General features: G+C 38.0%; 1 protein-coding gene across 6 annotated transcripts in view; it reads left to right on the top strand.

Moving 5' to 3' along the window:
• Positions 1–17,306, top strand: part of LOC110450026 (histone deacetylase 4-like) — a 230,447-nt gene that overhangs the window by 120,814 nt on the left and 92,327 nt on the right. For 5 of the 6 annotated variants that reach the window (XM_021497233.1, XM_021497232.1, XM_021497235.1 and 2 more), the window contains 4 exons: positions 2,953–3,088; positions 6,669–6,774; positions 9,541–9,638; positions 15,270–15,407. In XM_021497233.1, the coding sequence (XP_021352908.1) occupies positions 2,953–3,088; positions 6,669–6,774; positions 9,541–9,638; positions 15,270–15,407 (478 nt within the window). The remainder of the gene's footprint in view (positions 1–2,952; positions 3,089–6,668; positions 6,775–9,540; positions 9,639–15,269; positions 15,408–17,306) is intronic. The other variant, XM_021497237.1, reaches the window with a different exon arrangement.

Raw genomic sequence — 17,306 nt, 5'->3', positions numbered from 1 at the left:
ATATATACAAATGCTTGGCATAAAGAGACAAAAGTAATCATGGTATTAGAATAGACCCTGAGGTCTGACCGAACCCCTAGGGACCTAGTTTCTTAGTCACAGCTTGGAAACAGTTGAGATCGCCTCCCTATAACCATGCATATATACAATTGCTAAGTATAAAGAGATGAATGCACATATGCTTCCAGGATGGCCTTGGGGTCTGCACCAAAATTGGAGACTTAACCCCTGGGTCATAACTTCCAAATGGCTAAGATCCCCACCCCAAAACTATATATACAATTATTGGGCATACAGAGACGAATGCAGTCATGATATTAAAATTGACACCAGGGTCTGCCCCACCCTTGCAGACTTAACCCCTGGGTCATAACTTAGAAACGGTTGAGATCCCCACCCCATGACTATAAATACAAATGCTAGACAAAAAGAGACGATTGCAGTCATGATATTCGAATTGATCCTGGGGTCTGGCCACAACCCTATAGGGACCTAATTTCTGAGTCACAGCTTGGAAACAGTTGAGATCCCCACCCCATAACCATACATTACTAGAATATAATGTTTTTTATGGATAGAAAGGTCATCAGGAGCTTTTTTTAAATCGTAAATTTCAGTACCCCCATCATCCATTTTCTCTTGGGGACGGGGTTAAGTAATCTATAGTTTATACAGTAACATGTTTGGGTAAAGTTTGTCCATTTTCAACAGGGAATCACTCACACTTGGTTGGGATAATTGTGATCAGAGGTGAATTGGATGAAATGAAAAAATAACATTTTGCCCTGCCCCAGGGGTTGTAGGGACAGGCCTAGTGCATCCTTGGACAAAGGGGACTCAACTTTGTATAAATGGAGGGTGTGGCCCCTCTGGGAGCAGGGAGGCAGTGAGGGCCCAATAGGGGAATTTTAGTTTTGATCTTCAAAATCCCTCCTTTTGTACCAATGGACGAATTTTATCCAAATTTGACCTGGAGTATCCTTTGGCAAAGGGGACTTAATTTTGTATAAATGGAGGGTGTGGCCCCTCTAGGTGTAGAGGGACAGGGGCCTAATATTTGCGGTTTAAATCTTCAAAATCTTTCTCCTTTTGATCCAGAGCATCCTTTGGCAAGGGTAAAATGGAGGTTTGCTTTTAGGGTGCAGAGGGGCTAGGCCCAATTAGGGAAATTTAGGTTAATCCACTCCATTTCAAGGCAGTAGATACAAATTTCCATGGTTGCTTTATTATCCAGGTGAGCAATACAGGCCCTCTGGGTCTCATGTTGAACAAACAAAAGATGGGGCCCTATGGGGGCTGAGGACAGGCCCGAACATGGGAAATAGTGTCAAAGACTTTTTTGGTATGAAGAGATATAAACCTAATTTGATATAAAGGAACACTAGGCAAAGAGCCATAGCATTGAATGTATATGGCTCAACAGGGCCAGGGCCATGGTGTCCTTCTGCAGGGACAGGAACATACGGGGTTTACATGGTCAAGACAATTGGGTCCTACAAGGACAGGACCTTGGGGGTCCTACAAGGACAGTACCATGGGGTTATACAGGTCCTACAGGGACAGGACCATGGGGTCCTACATGGACATTACCATTGGGTCCTACAGCAACAGGACCATATGGTCCTACAGGGATAGGATCATGGGTGCATCAGGGACAGTACCATTGGCCCTACCGAGTTAGGACCATGGGTTCCTACAGGGACAGTACCATGGGGGTCCTACTGGGACAGGACCATGGGGGACCTAAAGAGACAGGATCAGGGGTTCTACAGGGTCAAGAACGTGAGTCATACAGGGACTGGATCATGAGGTCCTACAGGGACAGGATCATGAGTGCATCAGGGACAGTACCATGGGTTCTTACAGAGACAGGATCATTGGTCCTAGTGGGACAGGACCATGGGTTCCTACAGTGACATGACCAGGAGGTCCTACAGGGACCGTACCATGGGGTCCTACGGGGACAGTACCATAAGGTCATAGTGGTACAGGACCATGGGGTCCCACTGAGACAGGATCATTAGTCCTACAGGGACAGGACCATGGGGTCCTACAATGACAGGACCATGGCTCCTACAGGGACAGGATCATGGGTCCTACAGGGAAAGTTTCATGGGGCTCCTAATGGGACAGTACCATGGTGGTCCTACAGAGACAGGCCATTGGTCCTTCAGGAACAGGATCAAGGGTCCTACAGGGACAGGACCATGGGGTCCTACAATGACAGGATCATGGGTTCCTACAGAGACAGTACCATGGGGGTCATACAGAGACAGGACCATGGGGTCCTATATGGCAATAGGGTCTGAAAGGGACAGGACAATAGGGTCTGAAAGAGACAGAATGTGGGATCCTACTGGAACAGGACTGTGGGGTCCCACTGGGACAGGACTGTGGGGTCCTACTGGGACAGGACTATGGGTTCCTATAGGGACAGGACCATTGGATCCTACAAGGATATGACTGATGGGTCCTACATGGACAGGACTGTGGGGTCCTACTGGGACAGGACTGTGGCGTTTTACAGGGACAGGCCCATTGGGTCCTACAGGGACAGGACTGTTGGATCCTACAGGGACAGGATGTTGGGTCTGAAAGGGACATGATGGTAGGGTCAGAAGGGGACAGGACTATGGGTTCAATTGGGGCAATTTTCAGGGCTAAAAATCCTGGTTGTTGACCAATAAAATCAAAGTTGCTCTGCCAACATGGTTGAATTGAGAACAATCTCAAAAGATTGGATTAATATCAATGATGTTTTAGCAGGTTAGATTTTTTACCCATTATCAATATATCTTTTCTCTTCCAGTGATTTAACTTGTCAGGTTGATGTCACACTGCAGGATGTTAACCAAACAGAAAAATAATATAACATGACCTATGATATTGGTAATGTCATATTAAATTTTGTTTGTTTCAAAATATTGATACCCTACTATTTTCTTATTTCAGCATCTGGTGTTGCTCCAGAAGCAACAAGAATTCATTGAACAACAGAAGAAGCTAGAAGAACAGCACAGGCTGGAGAAAGAACTGTTGGAAAAGGAAAGACTGGAACAGATCAAAAATAAAAACAAAAATGAAGAAAGTAAGAACAAAGAGATTTACTACAATATTTTAATTTCAAATCTTGAAATGTTTTTGAAAGCAATTTAGTTTGATTGTTGTTCAATTCATTCTGGCCAGGCAGTTGCAAATGTTTTATTAGTCTCAATTAATAGTTCATTTGTTCCCCTCAAATTTTCTTCTGTTGAAACTGTAGGCACCCCATGGGCCTGTAAGTGAAACAGGTTGTAATTTGTTTAAAAGGATTTTACAGAGCCTTGAGGAATCTATTTGGACAAATCATCTTAAGAGGCAATACAGTGTCATAGCTGACATTTAAAGATCCCTTACCCACTGCACTGTAGTTTATATAGTATATATTTATAGAAACGGCACTGTATTTTTAGCTCACCTGGTCCAAAGGACCATGTAGAGCTTATGCCATACCACAGCTTCCGTCCGTCCGTCAACTTTTCCTTTAAAACGCTACTAGACCTGAACGGCCAAGTAGATTTTGGCTAAATTTGGTCTGGAGCATCCTTAGACCAAGGGGACTCAATTTTGTATAAATGGTGGGTGTGGCCCCCCTGGGGGCAGAGGGGTGGGCCCTATAGGGGAAACAGAGGTTTTAATGGATAGGGATTAAGGGATTTTATCCTAATTTAGTCTGGAGCATCCTTGGGCCAAGGGCCAAGGGGACTCAATTTTGTATAAACTGTGGGTCTGGCCCTCACAGGGGCTTGAGGTGCGGGGCCCAATAACGAAAATATAGCAAATTCTTTAAAATCCTTCTTTTTCTGTAGGAATGAAAGGATTTGGTCCATATTTGGACTGAAGCATCCTTGGGTAAAGGGGAACAAATTTTGTATAAACCATGGGTCTGGCCCCCAGGGGGCCTGAGGGGTAGGGCCCAATAGGGGAAACATAGCAAAATATTCTTAAAAATCCTTCTTCTTCTGTAGGAATAAAAGGATTTGGTCCATTTTTGGTGTGGAGCATCCTTGGGCCAAGGGGACTCAATCTTGTATAAATGGTGGGTCTGGCTCCCCTGGGGCCTGAGGGACGGGGCCCAATAGGGGAAATATAGCAAATTATTCTTTAAAATCCTTCTTCTTCTGTAGGAATGAAAGGATTTGTTCAATATTTGGTCTGAAGCATCCTTGGGTAAAGGGGACCAATTTTGTATAAACCTTGGGTCTGGCCCCCAGGAGCCTGAGGGGTGGGGTCCTATTGGGGAAAAATAGCANCCCCCCCCAGGAGCCTGAGGGGTGGGGCCCTATAGGGGAAACATAGCAAATTATTCTTTAAAATTCTTCTTCTTCTGTAGGAGTGAAAGGATTTGGTTCATATTTTGTGTGGAGCATCCTTTGGTAATGGGGAATCAATTTTGTATAAACAGTGGGTGTGGCCCCACTTGGACCTGAGGGATGGGGCCTAATAGGGGAAATAGAGGTAAAACCCTTTAAAATCCTTCTTCTACCATATGGATTAAGGAATTTTATCCTAATTTAGTCTGGAGCATCCTTGGGCAAAAGGGACTCAATTTCGTATAAACAGTGAGTGTGGCCCCTCTTTGGGCAGAAGGGAGGGGCCCAATACGGGAAACATAGCAAATTCTTCAAAATCCTTCTTCTTCTTTAGGAATGACAGGATTTTGTCCAAATTTGGCATAAAGCATCCTTTGGTGAAGGGGAACCAATTATGTATAAATGATGGGTATGACCCCCCTAAGGGCATAGGGGTGGGGCTCTTTTTGAAAAAAATCTCGCTATATCTCAAGTACTGGGCCTCATGTATATAGTATGTATTTATAGTAACTGCAATGTAGTTTATATAATATATATGGTAACTGCACTGTAGTTTATTTATATAGTAGTTGCACTTTAGTTTATAGTGTGTATATATATATATATATATAGTAACTCCACTGTAGTTTATATAGTATATATATAAAGTAACTCCACTGTAGTTTATATAGTATATGTTTATAGTAATTGCACTGTAGTTTATTTAGTATATATATATAGTAACTGCACTATAGTTTATATAGTATATATGTTTAGTAATTATGTAGTAACTGCACTGTAGTTTATATAGTATATATGTATAGTAGCTGCACTATAGTTTATATAGTATATATATATAGAGTGACTGCACTGTAGTTTATAATATATATAGAGAGAGTAACTGCTATGTAGTTTATAGAGTATATATATATAGAGAGAAACTGCACTGTAGTTTATATATAAAGTATATATATATAGAGTAACTGCACTGTAGTTTATACAGTATATATATAGAGAGTAACTGCACTGTAGTTTATAAAGTATATATATATATAGTATATATATATAGAGTGACTGCACTGTAGTTTATAATATATATAGAGAGAGAAACTGCACTGTAGTTTATAAAGTATATATATATAGAGAAACTGCACTGTATTTATAAAGTATATATAGAGAGAGTAACTGCACTGTACTTTATAATATATATAGAGAGAGTAACTGCACTGTAGGTTATAATATATATAGAGAGAGGAACTGCACTGTAGTTTATAAAGCATATATATATAGAGTAACTGCACTGTATTTATAAAGTATATATAGAGAGAGTAACTGCACTGTACTTTATAATATATATAGAGAGAGTAACTTCACTGTAGTTTATAATATATATAGAGAGAGAAACTGCACTGTAGTTTATAATATATATATAGAGTAACTGCACTGTAGTTTATACAGTATATATATATACAGTAACTGCACTGTAGTTTATACAGTATATATATATAGAGTAACTGCGCTGTAGTTTATACAGTATATATATATAGAGTAACTGCGCTGTAGTTTATACAGTATATATATATAGAGTAACTGCGCTGTAGTTTATACAGTATATATATATACAGTAACTGCACTGTAGTTTATACAGTATATATATATAGAGTAACTGCGCTGTAGTTTATACAGTATATATATATACAGTAACTGCACTGTAGTTTATACAGTATATAGATATAGAGTAACTGCACTGTAGTTTATAATATATATAGAGAGAGTAACTGCTATGTATTTTATAGAGTATATATATATAGAGAGAAACTGCGCTGTAGTTTATATATAAATTATATATATATAGAGTATCTGCACTGTAGTTTATAAAGTATATATATATAGAGTAACTGCACTGTATTTATAAAGTATATATAGAGAGAGTAACTGCACTGTAGTATACATAATATAAATACAGTAACCTCCCATTTGTTTTGTTTTTGATATATAACTGTATTCAGGCAAAGACACTATTGTTGATAAGGTGGCTCAGTCTGTCACAATGAAAGTATAACCATCTGAAGTTTAGGGATCAAATTCTGATCTAGCCCTGCTTTTTTTTACCGTCAGAACACTGTTGTTGAAAATATTTTGTTTATTCATCCAAATTTAATTTTTCACAAAAATTCAGCAAGGTATGGGTTACTATTCAGAAATATTGTATCAAAGCTATTGTCATGCTGGAAGAAAACCCAAGTTCCTATGCAAAGTTACACTTTTTGTCAGTGGTAGAGATCATTAAGCTAGTTTTAATTTTCAAGGAAATAATATGTATCCTTACTTTTTTAGGTGCAATAGCATCTTCAGAAGTCAAACAAAGACTTCAAGAATTTGTCTTAACAAAAAAACAGAGAGAAGCTGCTGCAAGGAATTCTCCTCCACAATATCGTCATTGGTAAGTAGGCGGTGCCATAGTCATTCACCAGGGTCCGCATTAATGCTACTTAAATAAGAAAACAGGGTATGTGATGATGATTTTAATTAGTAACGAAAAATCTTTCAATGAAATTACAATGAAACTTTATAATCTAACTGTGTGACTTTTAGATGTTTATTTTTTGGCTCACTTGGCCTGAAGTATGCTAGTGTCGTGGTGCATTGTCCGTCCGTCTATTGTCTGTCCATCAGGTGTCAACCTTTTACTTTAAACAACTTCTTCTGAATAAACAGGAGGCCTAGGTTGATGATATTTGGCCAGTAGCATGTTTGGATAAAGGGCTAACAAGTTTGTTCAAATGAATGACCTTCACTCTTATTCAAGGTCACATGGGTTAAATATGTTAAAATTTTTGAACAACTTCTTCTGAAAAACAAAATACCTAGAATACTGGTATGCGGCCAGTTACATACTAAGAAAAAAAATACAATAATAATCCTAATAAATCACCTTGACCCACTTTCAAGGTCACAAATGGTCATATGTGTATAAACCTTCAAATGACCTAATCTCAATATATAAAAGGTTTATGGTGGTTATATTTGGCAATTTGCATGCTGAGATGAGGGGTTAAGAAGTTTGTTAAACATAATACCCTTGTTAGGCTTTCAAGGTAACCGAGGTTTAAAATCTGTTTTAATCTTTTAACAGGCATGAAAGTCATAGATACTGATATTTTTATTTTAAACTACTTTGAAGGTTACAAGTGTGAGATTTATACCAGGTGAGCGATGCAGACCCATTGGGCCTCTTGTAATAGGAAAAGCTTAAGAGACGTAATTTTTGTGTGTAGAAATTGGTACAGATGCCACACACACACTACTTACCATAAGGTGGCATGATACATCCCCTCTACGACCATTTCCACCCATTTGGTGACCCCCCCCACCCCCCAACAATTTCATCCATTAGGTGACACCCCCAACCAATAAGTTGACTCCCCCCAACAACTTCCATCCATTACGTGATCCCCCGACAATTTCCAATCATTAGGTGACCCCCCAACCACTTCCACCCATTAGGTGACCCCCAAACCACTTCCATCCTTTAGGTAACCCCCAAACCACTTCCACCTAAAAGGTGACCCCCAAACCACTACCACCCATTAGGTGAAACACTTCGTGACTTGCGTGACCCCCCTACCATTTCCATCCATTAGGCAACCCCCAACCACTTCCATCCATTAGGTAACCCCTTCCAACCCCTTCCATCCATTAGGTGACAATCCAACCACTTCCACCTATTAAGCAACCCCCCTAACCACTTCCAATCATAAGGCAACCCCCAACCACTTCCATCCATTAGGTAACCCCTTCCAACCACTCCCATCCATTAAGTGACAACCCCCATCCACTTCCACCCATAAGGCGACGCCACCAACCACTTCCAACAATTAGGTGACCCCTAACCACTTCCACCAATTAGGTGCCCCCCCCCCCCCCCAACCACTAACAACAATTAGGTGACCATTCAACCACGTCCGTCCATTAGGTGACCATCCAACCACTTCCACCCATTAGGCACTCCCCACCCCCACCCCAAAAACCACTTCCACTCATTAGGTGACCTCCCTCTTACTATTTCCACCCATAAGGCAAACCCTTCAACCAGGTCCACCCATTAGGTGACCCCCAACCACTTCCACCAATTAGGTGACCCCCCNNCCCCACCCACCCACTTCCACACATAAGGCGACCCCCTCAACCACCACCACCAATTAGTGACCCCCCTACCATTTTTCACCTATTAGGTAACCACTCCCCTCCCCCCAACCACTTCCACACATAAGATCACCCTCCCAACCACTTCCACACATTATGTATCCCCAAAACCAATTCCACCCATAAGGTGACCCTTTCAAACCACTTCCATCCATTAAGTGACAACCCCAAACCACTTCGACCCATAAGGCGACGTCACCAACCACTTCCAACAATTAGGTGACCCCCAACAACTTCCACCATTTAGTTGACCCCCTCCCCGCAAACCATTTCCACTCATTAGGTGACCTCCCTCCTACCATATTCACCCATAAGGTGACCACCCAACCACTTCCACCTATAGGTGACCTTCTAATCTCCAACAACTTCCACCCATTAGGGGACCCTTTCTTACCACTTCCATCCATTAAGTGACAACCCCCTAACACTTCCATCCATAGGGCCTTCCACCCATTAGGTGACCCTTTCTTACCACTTCCATCCATTAAGTGACAAACCCCTAACACTTCCATCCATAGGGCCTTCCACCCATTATCTGACTCCTTCTAACCATTTCCACCAATTAGGTGCCCCCCCCCAACCACTTCCAGCCATTAGGCTACCCTCCCCCCACTTCAACCCATGAGGCGACCCCACCAACCACTACCACCCATTAGGTGACCCCCCCTCCACCACTTCCACCCAGTTGGTGACCTCTCAACCATTTCCACCCATTAGATGACCCCCCAACCACTTCCACCCATTAGTTGACCCCAAACCACTTCGATCCATCAGGCGAACCCCCCCCCCCCCCCATCACCACCCATGAAGATAAAACCCTAGTTATTCACCAATGATGTCATTATGACATTGCTGGTATGTTTATAATTCAATCTTATACAGACTAGATACATGTACTAGGGGCATTAATCAATGAAAAGGAAAGTTAAAACAGGTGGGCTTAAATATTTGAACATTCTGATGAAAATGATTATAAGCATTCTTTTTAATTTTTCTTTGTTAGGGCTGATCAAAGTTCTCCTCCACAAACAGGATTGTCTCCCCCTTATGGCCCTCATTTATTAGGAAAATATGAAGATGATTTTCCATTACGGAAAACAGGTACGTACATTTCGTTGCTTGCCTTAAATTCCTTGTGTTGAAGCATCATGATAGCATTGCTTGAGTTTGTGAGAAAGTTTTTATTTACTTATAAAACCATTTTGTTTTGGAAGAGATTGATTGTGTTTGCTTTCATCATTCATAGTCTTAGTTGTGGGCCTTTTTTCAATTAGTATTAATTCAATAACCAGCCAATGAAATCCATCATATCTGTGCCAAGACCTATTTAATTCTGTCTATGCTCTATTTATTTTCACCTTCTTTATATTTGTTCTTTTTTATATCCTTGTTTTGAAATATTTATTTATTTTAATGTTACATCTCAGACTTAGAACACACAATTCCCACACGTTACACAACACAGTAAAGCCTCCCATTCTGGAAATACAAAAATTAAAATTCTTAATAACGAAAAAAATCACCTATTAATGTATGATATGATAAAGGAAATCTTATAGAATATTTCCTACAACTGGCATCAACAATGATAGCTATTATCCAGATCTAATTTGATGGAGGTGAGTTTATTTGCTTTTGGCATATTACAAGTATTTTGTACAGTAATGCATTTCCAGATATGAAAGATTTTGGAAAAGGAAGATTTCAGATGCTAAGGGACGCCTGTACAGTCGACAGTTACTAGGTTTTACTCTAGATTCAATTATGTAGATTGTCCTTTATTATTTAAAATTATAAATCGTAAAAATTTAAATAGGTATACATGACTTAGTCTTAGGGTTGTCTTCTAAAAGTGACGACCGTGCAGTTGGGTGCATCTAACACTGATATAATAACTGAAGTCTAAATCAGCACTCTGTGTACCTGGTTTTGGTTTGCTTCTTATCATAGTAATGATAATGATTAATTCATAACTAAACTTAATAATACTGTTTTCAACTTAGGCATTCCAAAAGTCGTTTCAGAACAGTAAAATGCTATAATGAGTTTTATTGTGGAACATTACTGGTATAAATAGCTCCAAAAGTAACTATAGCATTCTTGACATTTCCCTAATGGTTTATATATAGAACAAACCTAACAGCTGGTGAACAGTGATTTAGGCTTATAATAATCTCCTGTCTAATATAAAAAGTGGAATTTTCCGAAAATAAGTTCAGAGATATCTTATTATTAATCGCAATGGGAAATACTAATAATATATTCAGAAATTAAAAATGGGTGGAAGATAATTCTTTTCATTAAACCTGCTTATTTCAAAATTGAGGACAAAAATAAGTGTTCAGATTTTATGTAGAATATAAGAGAATATGAGATATGAGACAGGCTAATGTATTGGTTCATAATTAGTTCTTGTCAAAGAACACCTGTTCCTATCCACTGGCACTGATATCTTCTCTGGCAGGAATTGGATCAGGCACGTTGATGAAATACACATTTTTTTTTCAAATAATTTCCTACATCCTATAATTCAACATCGTTGAACATTTTGTAATGCAGATATTATAGTACTGGCTAATTTACATGTTTTCTACAAATTTGATTTCCTTAATGGAGGATTTGAATAGGAGTGGTGAAGATAATTTGATATAAGATAGATTCAGTTACTGAGACTAAAAGTTTATTTTAAAATAACAGTCAATGCTTTCAGTCACAACACAAAAAATGCCTTGAAGACACAATAAGTGAAATTCTTGTCAAGGCTACTCAAACAACGCCCAGAGTTAAAGACTGTAATGAATTTTCTTAATATAGGACATGTTTGCTAAAAATACCATAACAATCAGTTCCTGTAGCATTCCATGTACAAAGGTACGCAGTCCGACCACCACCAACATATACTCTAGTGCTGTAGGGATTTATAGACTCTGCATGACATTAAGGCAGCACTGTTAGCACAGGAACGTAGTGTATATGTGTGTCCTTGTCAAATGTGATTTGTTTACTTTTGTGATATTTTGGTGTTTGTGTTTTGGTTTTTCAAATAGACACATCAATATCTGCATCTAAATGATTTGAAAGCATATTTGTATTTTTTCGTTGCACCAAGCAACTTCCCCTTTATGAACGTATTTGTGACCTCAATTTCATTCTTTCATTTATATACAGTTTTCTATTATCATATTCTTTCATTTTGCATTGGCAAAGGAAATGAATAAGGACTGCTTAGTTTCCTCTATAAACCTTTCATTAGATGCATAAAATAAAGTTGGATAACAGAATATTCAATTTTTCTGTCTTTTTAGGCCACCTGAGCTTTGCTCAAGTGACCTATTCCGATCACTTTCCGTCCGTCGTCGTCCGTCGTGCGTAAACTTTTTACATTTTCAACTTCTTCTCAAGAACCAATGGATGGATTTTTTTCAAACTTGGTCAGAATCATCCTTGGTAGATGAGGCAACAAAATTGTAAAATTGGGATTCCTACCCCAACCCCTTGAGCCAGGGTGGGGCTCCAAAGGGATAAATTAACCAATATTTCCAAAATCTTTCTTAAATTTCCCATGCAGGTTCCCCATGGTCCCTAGTTATGCATATCAAATTTTGGGACTTTCTCAGAAATTACTGGAGGGATCTTTCTCAAATTTCACATGCAGGTTTCCCTTGGTCTGTAGTTGTACATTTTAGCTTTTGAGACTTATCAGATAATTAAAGTGGCTGGCAGGCAGTCATCTTGGATTTTGACAGTGAATGCTTGTTATAGCTATTTCTCAGGAAGAACTTTTGGGATCTTTCTCAAATTTGATATGTAGTTTACCCTTGGTCTGTTGGTCTGTAGTTGTACATGTGTACTTTTGAGACTGATTGGATAAACAAAATGGCCAACAGATGGCCATCTTGGATTTTGACAGTTTATTTGTTATTGCTATTTCTAAGGTAGTGCTGCAGGTATCACAAATATGATATGTAGCTTTCCCTTGGTCTTTCGTTTTGAGTGTTAACTTTTGTGACCGACAGAATAAATAAAATGGATGACAGGTGGCCATCTTGGATTTTGACAGTTAAAGTTTGTTATTGCTAATTCTCTTGGCCCTTAGTTGTACATGTTTTATTTTGAGAGTGATCATAAATACAAGATGACCGCAGAGAGAGATTAACAAATCTTTCCCATATTGCAATGATTGGTTCTATTTCTTTCATATTAAGTTCTGTACTAGTAAATATGTGAAATTACAAACTAACATTAAAGGTTGCCTTTTATACGTAGCAGTTTGAAGTTTAGATCGAAAGTGCATTTACTGTTAACATGACTCGATCACACAGATAAGAGAAAAGAAGAGAAAAGATCAAACTGACAAAGAACTAATGAAGATGGTACAATGGTTGGCACCAAGATCCCTCTGTGATCTTGTTACTTTAAACGTCTTCTTTTGAAAATTCTGATCATATTAGGCCAGTAGCATGCTGGAATGAAGGGCTACCAAGTCTGTTAATATGAATGATCTTCACTATATTCAAGGTCAAAGGGGTCAAAAATGTTGAAATCTTTAAACAACTTGCTCATGTGAGCTATTGCCATCTTTATCCGTCGTCGTACGGTGTGCGTTATTCATAAACTTTTACTACTTCTCAAACACCACTGAACCAATTTCAATAAAATTTTGCAGGACAGTTCCATAGTCATAGCCAAACTAAATAGGTGACTTATACTGATCTAACCCTCAGGGGCCTGAGAGGTCAAAAGGGTTCAGATTGGCACAAATTTCAATAATCTTCTTCTCCAGACCCAAGTATGCTGGAATCAAATACTCTTAATGGATGGAATGGTCCTAAGAGCTTTATCAAACCCGAGTATTTCATTACCCTGGGTCACCCTATCCCCCCTGGTATTATATAGAGAAATAACGCTTTAGGGTATATTTTGTTTATTTTTTGTGGGATATAATTCAAACTTGGTTGGAATTATCAGCATGCGATTGCAATTTGATGGTATGGAAATTAAGACCCTGAATCACCCCTGGGGGTCTAAGGGATGGGGCTGATATGTTAGAATCAAATCCTCGTCATGGATCAAAAGGTCCGAAGGTGTTTTTGTGTTTTTTGATACATCACAACAACAAATCATATTTTTTTTGTATCCAAGGTCATCTTCAAGGCCCATTGGCGTCTTATCTAATTAACTGTGATCAAAGCGGAATATATGTAAAACATGAAGAGCTACTTCATTTGTTTAAATGAATGACCTTCACCCATATTCAAGGTCACAGGGGTCTATTGTCATAAAAACCTTTAAACACATTCTTCTGAAAAAACAACAGGACCAGAGTGATGATATTTGGCCAGTAGCATGCTTTGATGAAGGGCTACCAAGTTTGGTAAAATGAATGACCTTGACCTATATTTGAGGTCATATGGGGTTAAATATATTTAAACCCTTTAAATGACATCTTCTGAATAACCAAAAGACCAGGGATGATTTTTGACAAATAACATGCTTTGATGAAGGTCTACTAAGTTTATTCAAATGAATAATAATAAATGAAAATATACAACATTTGATATAGAGCCCTATCTAGCTAACATAAGCCACTGTAAAGCGCTTTACAATACATAGATATACAATTAGCATATATAATAATCAATACCATTTTGAGGAATTTGCAGGAGCTGCCTAATCAGGTGCTAACTACTAGTCCTATGCCACCTGGATAATATCTCCCTATATGTGTATGCCTGCGTGTGTGCTGGAGATGTAATGTGTTCTGTTTGTAGTGGGACTGTGCTTCCAACGGTAGCATTTATAGTGCCACCTCACTTGAACGCTACAGCACAGATACCGCAACATCCACCCCAAACCAATTTATACTCCATCTCGGTTGTTTGGTTTGTGTGGGCAGGAGAAAAACACTTTCTCTGAATATTCCATGCGTATGACGACTTTGGGGATCGAACCCCAGCCGCCTGCATGGAAGGCCATGAGTGTTAACCACTCAAACAATCCGCCCATGAATGACCTTGACTTCCATTGCGTCAGCTTTATTTTAGTCTACTTTTAAGGTTGCAAGTGTGAGATTAATACCAGGTGAGCAATGGGCCTCAGAATGTGATATGTACTGCCTTCTGCCATCCATAGGGCTCTATCAGAAACAATGACCATCATCCTTAATTACTGTTTTTACAGCAGCATTGTTCTTCTTTGATGGCCGGCCTGCCTGGCTATGTGTCCTCTTTGATGTCAACTTTAACATTATTGAATTTGTTCACCCACCTAAAAACATTTCTCAATGTGACAGCAAAGGTGCCTTTGATGCTGCACAAATCTGCATTTATCTGTTTTGGTTGTACATTTTATCTGTAAAGCAAACCATGCTTTGATATTGGAGCATATTTCAGATTTATTCTCAACCTTTTTTTTAGCATTGAAAAGTAGCCTCTAGTTACGAGTACCATTCAACAATGAATCACTTGTTCAATTATTGTGTTAAAAGCTCACTTTGAGCATAGTTTTCAAAATATCCACTGACAATTCTCTTCCAAGTCTCAAAGTTATTGAACAAGCTGATTTGGGCTGAAAGCAACACATATGTGGATATAGTCTGATATTGGAGATGCTACAGGATAGCAAAAGTTTCATCATGATATCGACTGAAACGAGTTTCTGTCATAGACTAATTTTGGATCAGAAAGGATGTCTGGATACACAGGTTTTACCCTCATGTATTCTTGTTTTCAGCCTCTGAACCAAATCTTAAAGTGCGCTCTGCTCTGAAGCAGAAATTGGAAAGCCAACGGAGAATTACTCACAGCCCGATTCTCCGAAGGAAGGAAAAACTGGGACAAGCTTATCTCAAACGTAAAACTCCATTATCAAGTATGTATGCCAGTCTCCCCACTGCCTTTCTTCCTTCATCCATCAATAAAATTCATTGTTACATCTATCAGATTTTTTAAAAACAAAATTAAACAAAACTAGAAAAACACTTATTTTATTTATCAGAAATACCCAGAAACTCCTTTTTAATAGGAAGTGTTATATTTTCATTTATCATTAAATCTGTTGGTTACCTAAATGATGTCATAATGTCCTCTCTTACTAAGGTAACAGTTTAATTATGACTTTAAATGGGGCAATACCCAAAAGACCCATATAGATGCATTTTTCTTGCATTTTTGTATGGACCTGTTTTGTAAACATTTCTGTGCATGTTGTCAGCTATATATTTCATAAACTCAGTATTCTAATAATGACAAATCCATTTAATTTTCCCTATTGCATAAACAGGATTGGAAGTTTTGCATATGTGAAAAAATCTTCAATCAATTTCAAAAGAGACATTCATTGTTTGGGAAAAGTTTAATTAAGTTTTCATTGATTTCATTATAAATTGACATCACAGCTAAATTGTTCCTATGTATCAAATTGCTATAGTTACGTAATGTAATGTTCTGTAATATATTGACAAGCATTGTTTTCCAACCTAATGTCTCTTCTTTTCCATTTTCCTGATCTGGTATTTATAAAATTAAAGTGGTTATTTTAGAACTGAATGATAAAATGGTATGTCCCAGGAATGTATTTTTTGTAATTTTGACCCCAAAAACATGTTTTGCTCTGGAGTCCATTACGAGGTAATGGAGAAGTGGAGGGAGTGTGGGGGTGGGGCCAGCAGTAGTTGTTTTCTAAAAAACCTGAACAAATATACTGGTATTGACATAGAATTATTGAATGTTAAATTGTATGGTCTTGCACGATAATTTCATTGCTGAATGGCTGCCTAGTGAATGCCTTGTGGGATGTAGTTTTGATTTACAGGAGTTCTGTTCAAAGACTGGTCAAAATCAATGAACGAAAAATTGAAATAATTTTTAAAGAAATAAAAGAAAAAACTTCATTTATTATATCAAATGTGTTTTTTATTTGTCTTATGTTGTTTCAACAAAAAATTGTCAGAAATATTTCCCCGTTTTTGAACAGCTCCAGATTGTTAATTTAACATTTTGTATTAACATTAAAAGTCTATTAACAGTATAATAATCTAATCTGTTTGTGTTATAAATCATTAAAACCTGTGATTCATATAATAATGTTGCCTGTCATTGTTTGATGTGTCCATGCAAATATGATTGCATGTTTATCTATTATCTACATGTTTATATTATCTAACTTGCATATTATATCAGAATTCACAAAAAATATTATTCCTGAATGCACAATGGTTTTTTTACCAGAATTCGCAAAAAATATTGTACCAGAATACACAGAATATTATACCAGGATACCCAGAAAATATTATACCAGGATATACAGAAATTATTATACCAGGATAGACAGAAATTATTATAACAGGATAAACAGAAATTATTATACCAGGATATACAGAAAATTTATACCAGGATATACAGAAAATATTTTACCAGGATAAATAGAAAATATTATACCAAGATACATAGAAAATATTATACCAGGATGTAGAATTCAGGCACCAAAGCCATTTATGATCGAGTGGTCATGCTTTTGCTGGTTGATTTAGCATGACTCTCAATAGCGCATGTCAAACAGAAATATTTATAGATAAAAAAAAAAAAAAATGTGTTTACTAGGGTATATGAACACTTTGAGAACTTGTGAGAGAAGAAGAATGTCTCCCTTGATGTATCATTTGGCAACTATTTAGAATTCATTAAATGTAAATTTTCAAAGAAATAATAGAATTTTATTTGAAAAATTACTTTGATATGACAGCCATGATGAATTTCTGAAATGCTTCAA

This window comes from Mizuhopecten yessoensis, unplaced genomic scaffold (assembly GCF_002113885.1).
Source record: "Mizuhopecten yessoensis strain PY_sf001 unplaced genomic scaffold, ASM211388v2 scaffold4931, whole genome shotgun sequence".
Lineage (NCBI taxonomy): Eukaryota > Metazoa > Mollusca > Bivalvia > Pectinida > Pectinidae > Mizuhopecten > Mizuhopecten yessoensis.
Note: the sequence above shows the minus strand (reverse complement) of the source record. Positions and strands in the feature narration are given on the sequence as shown.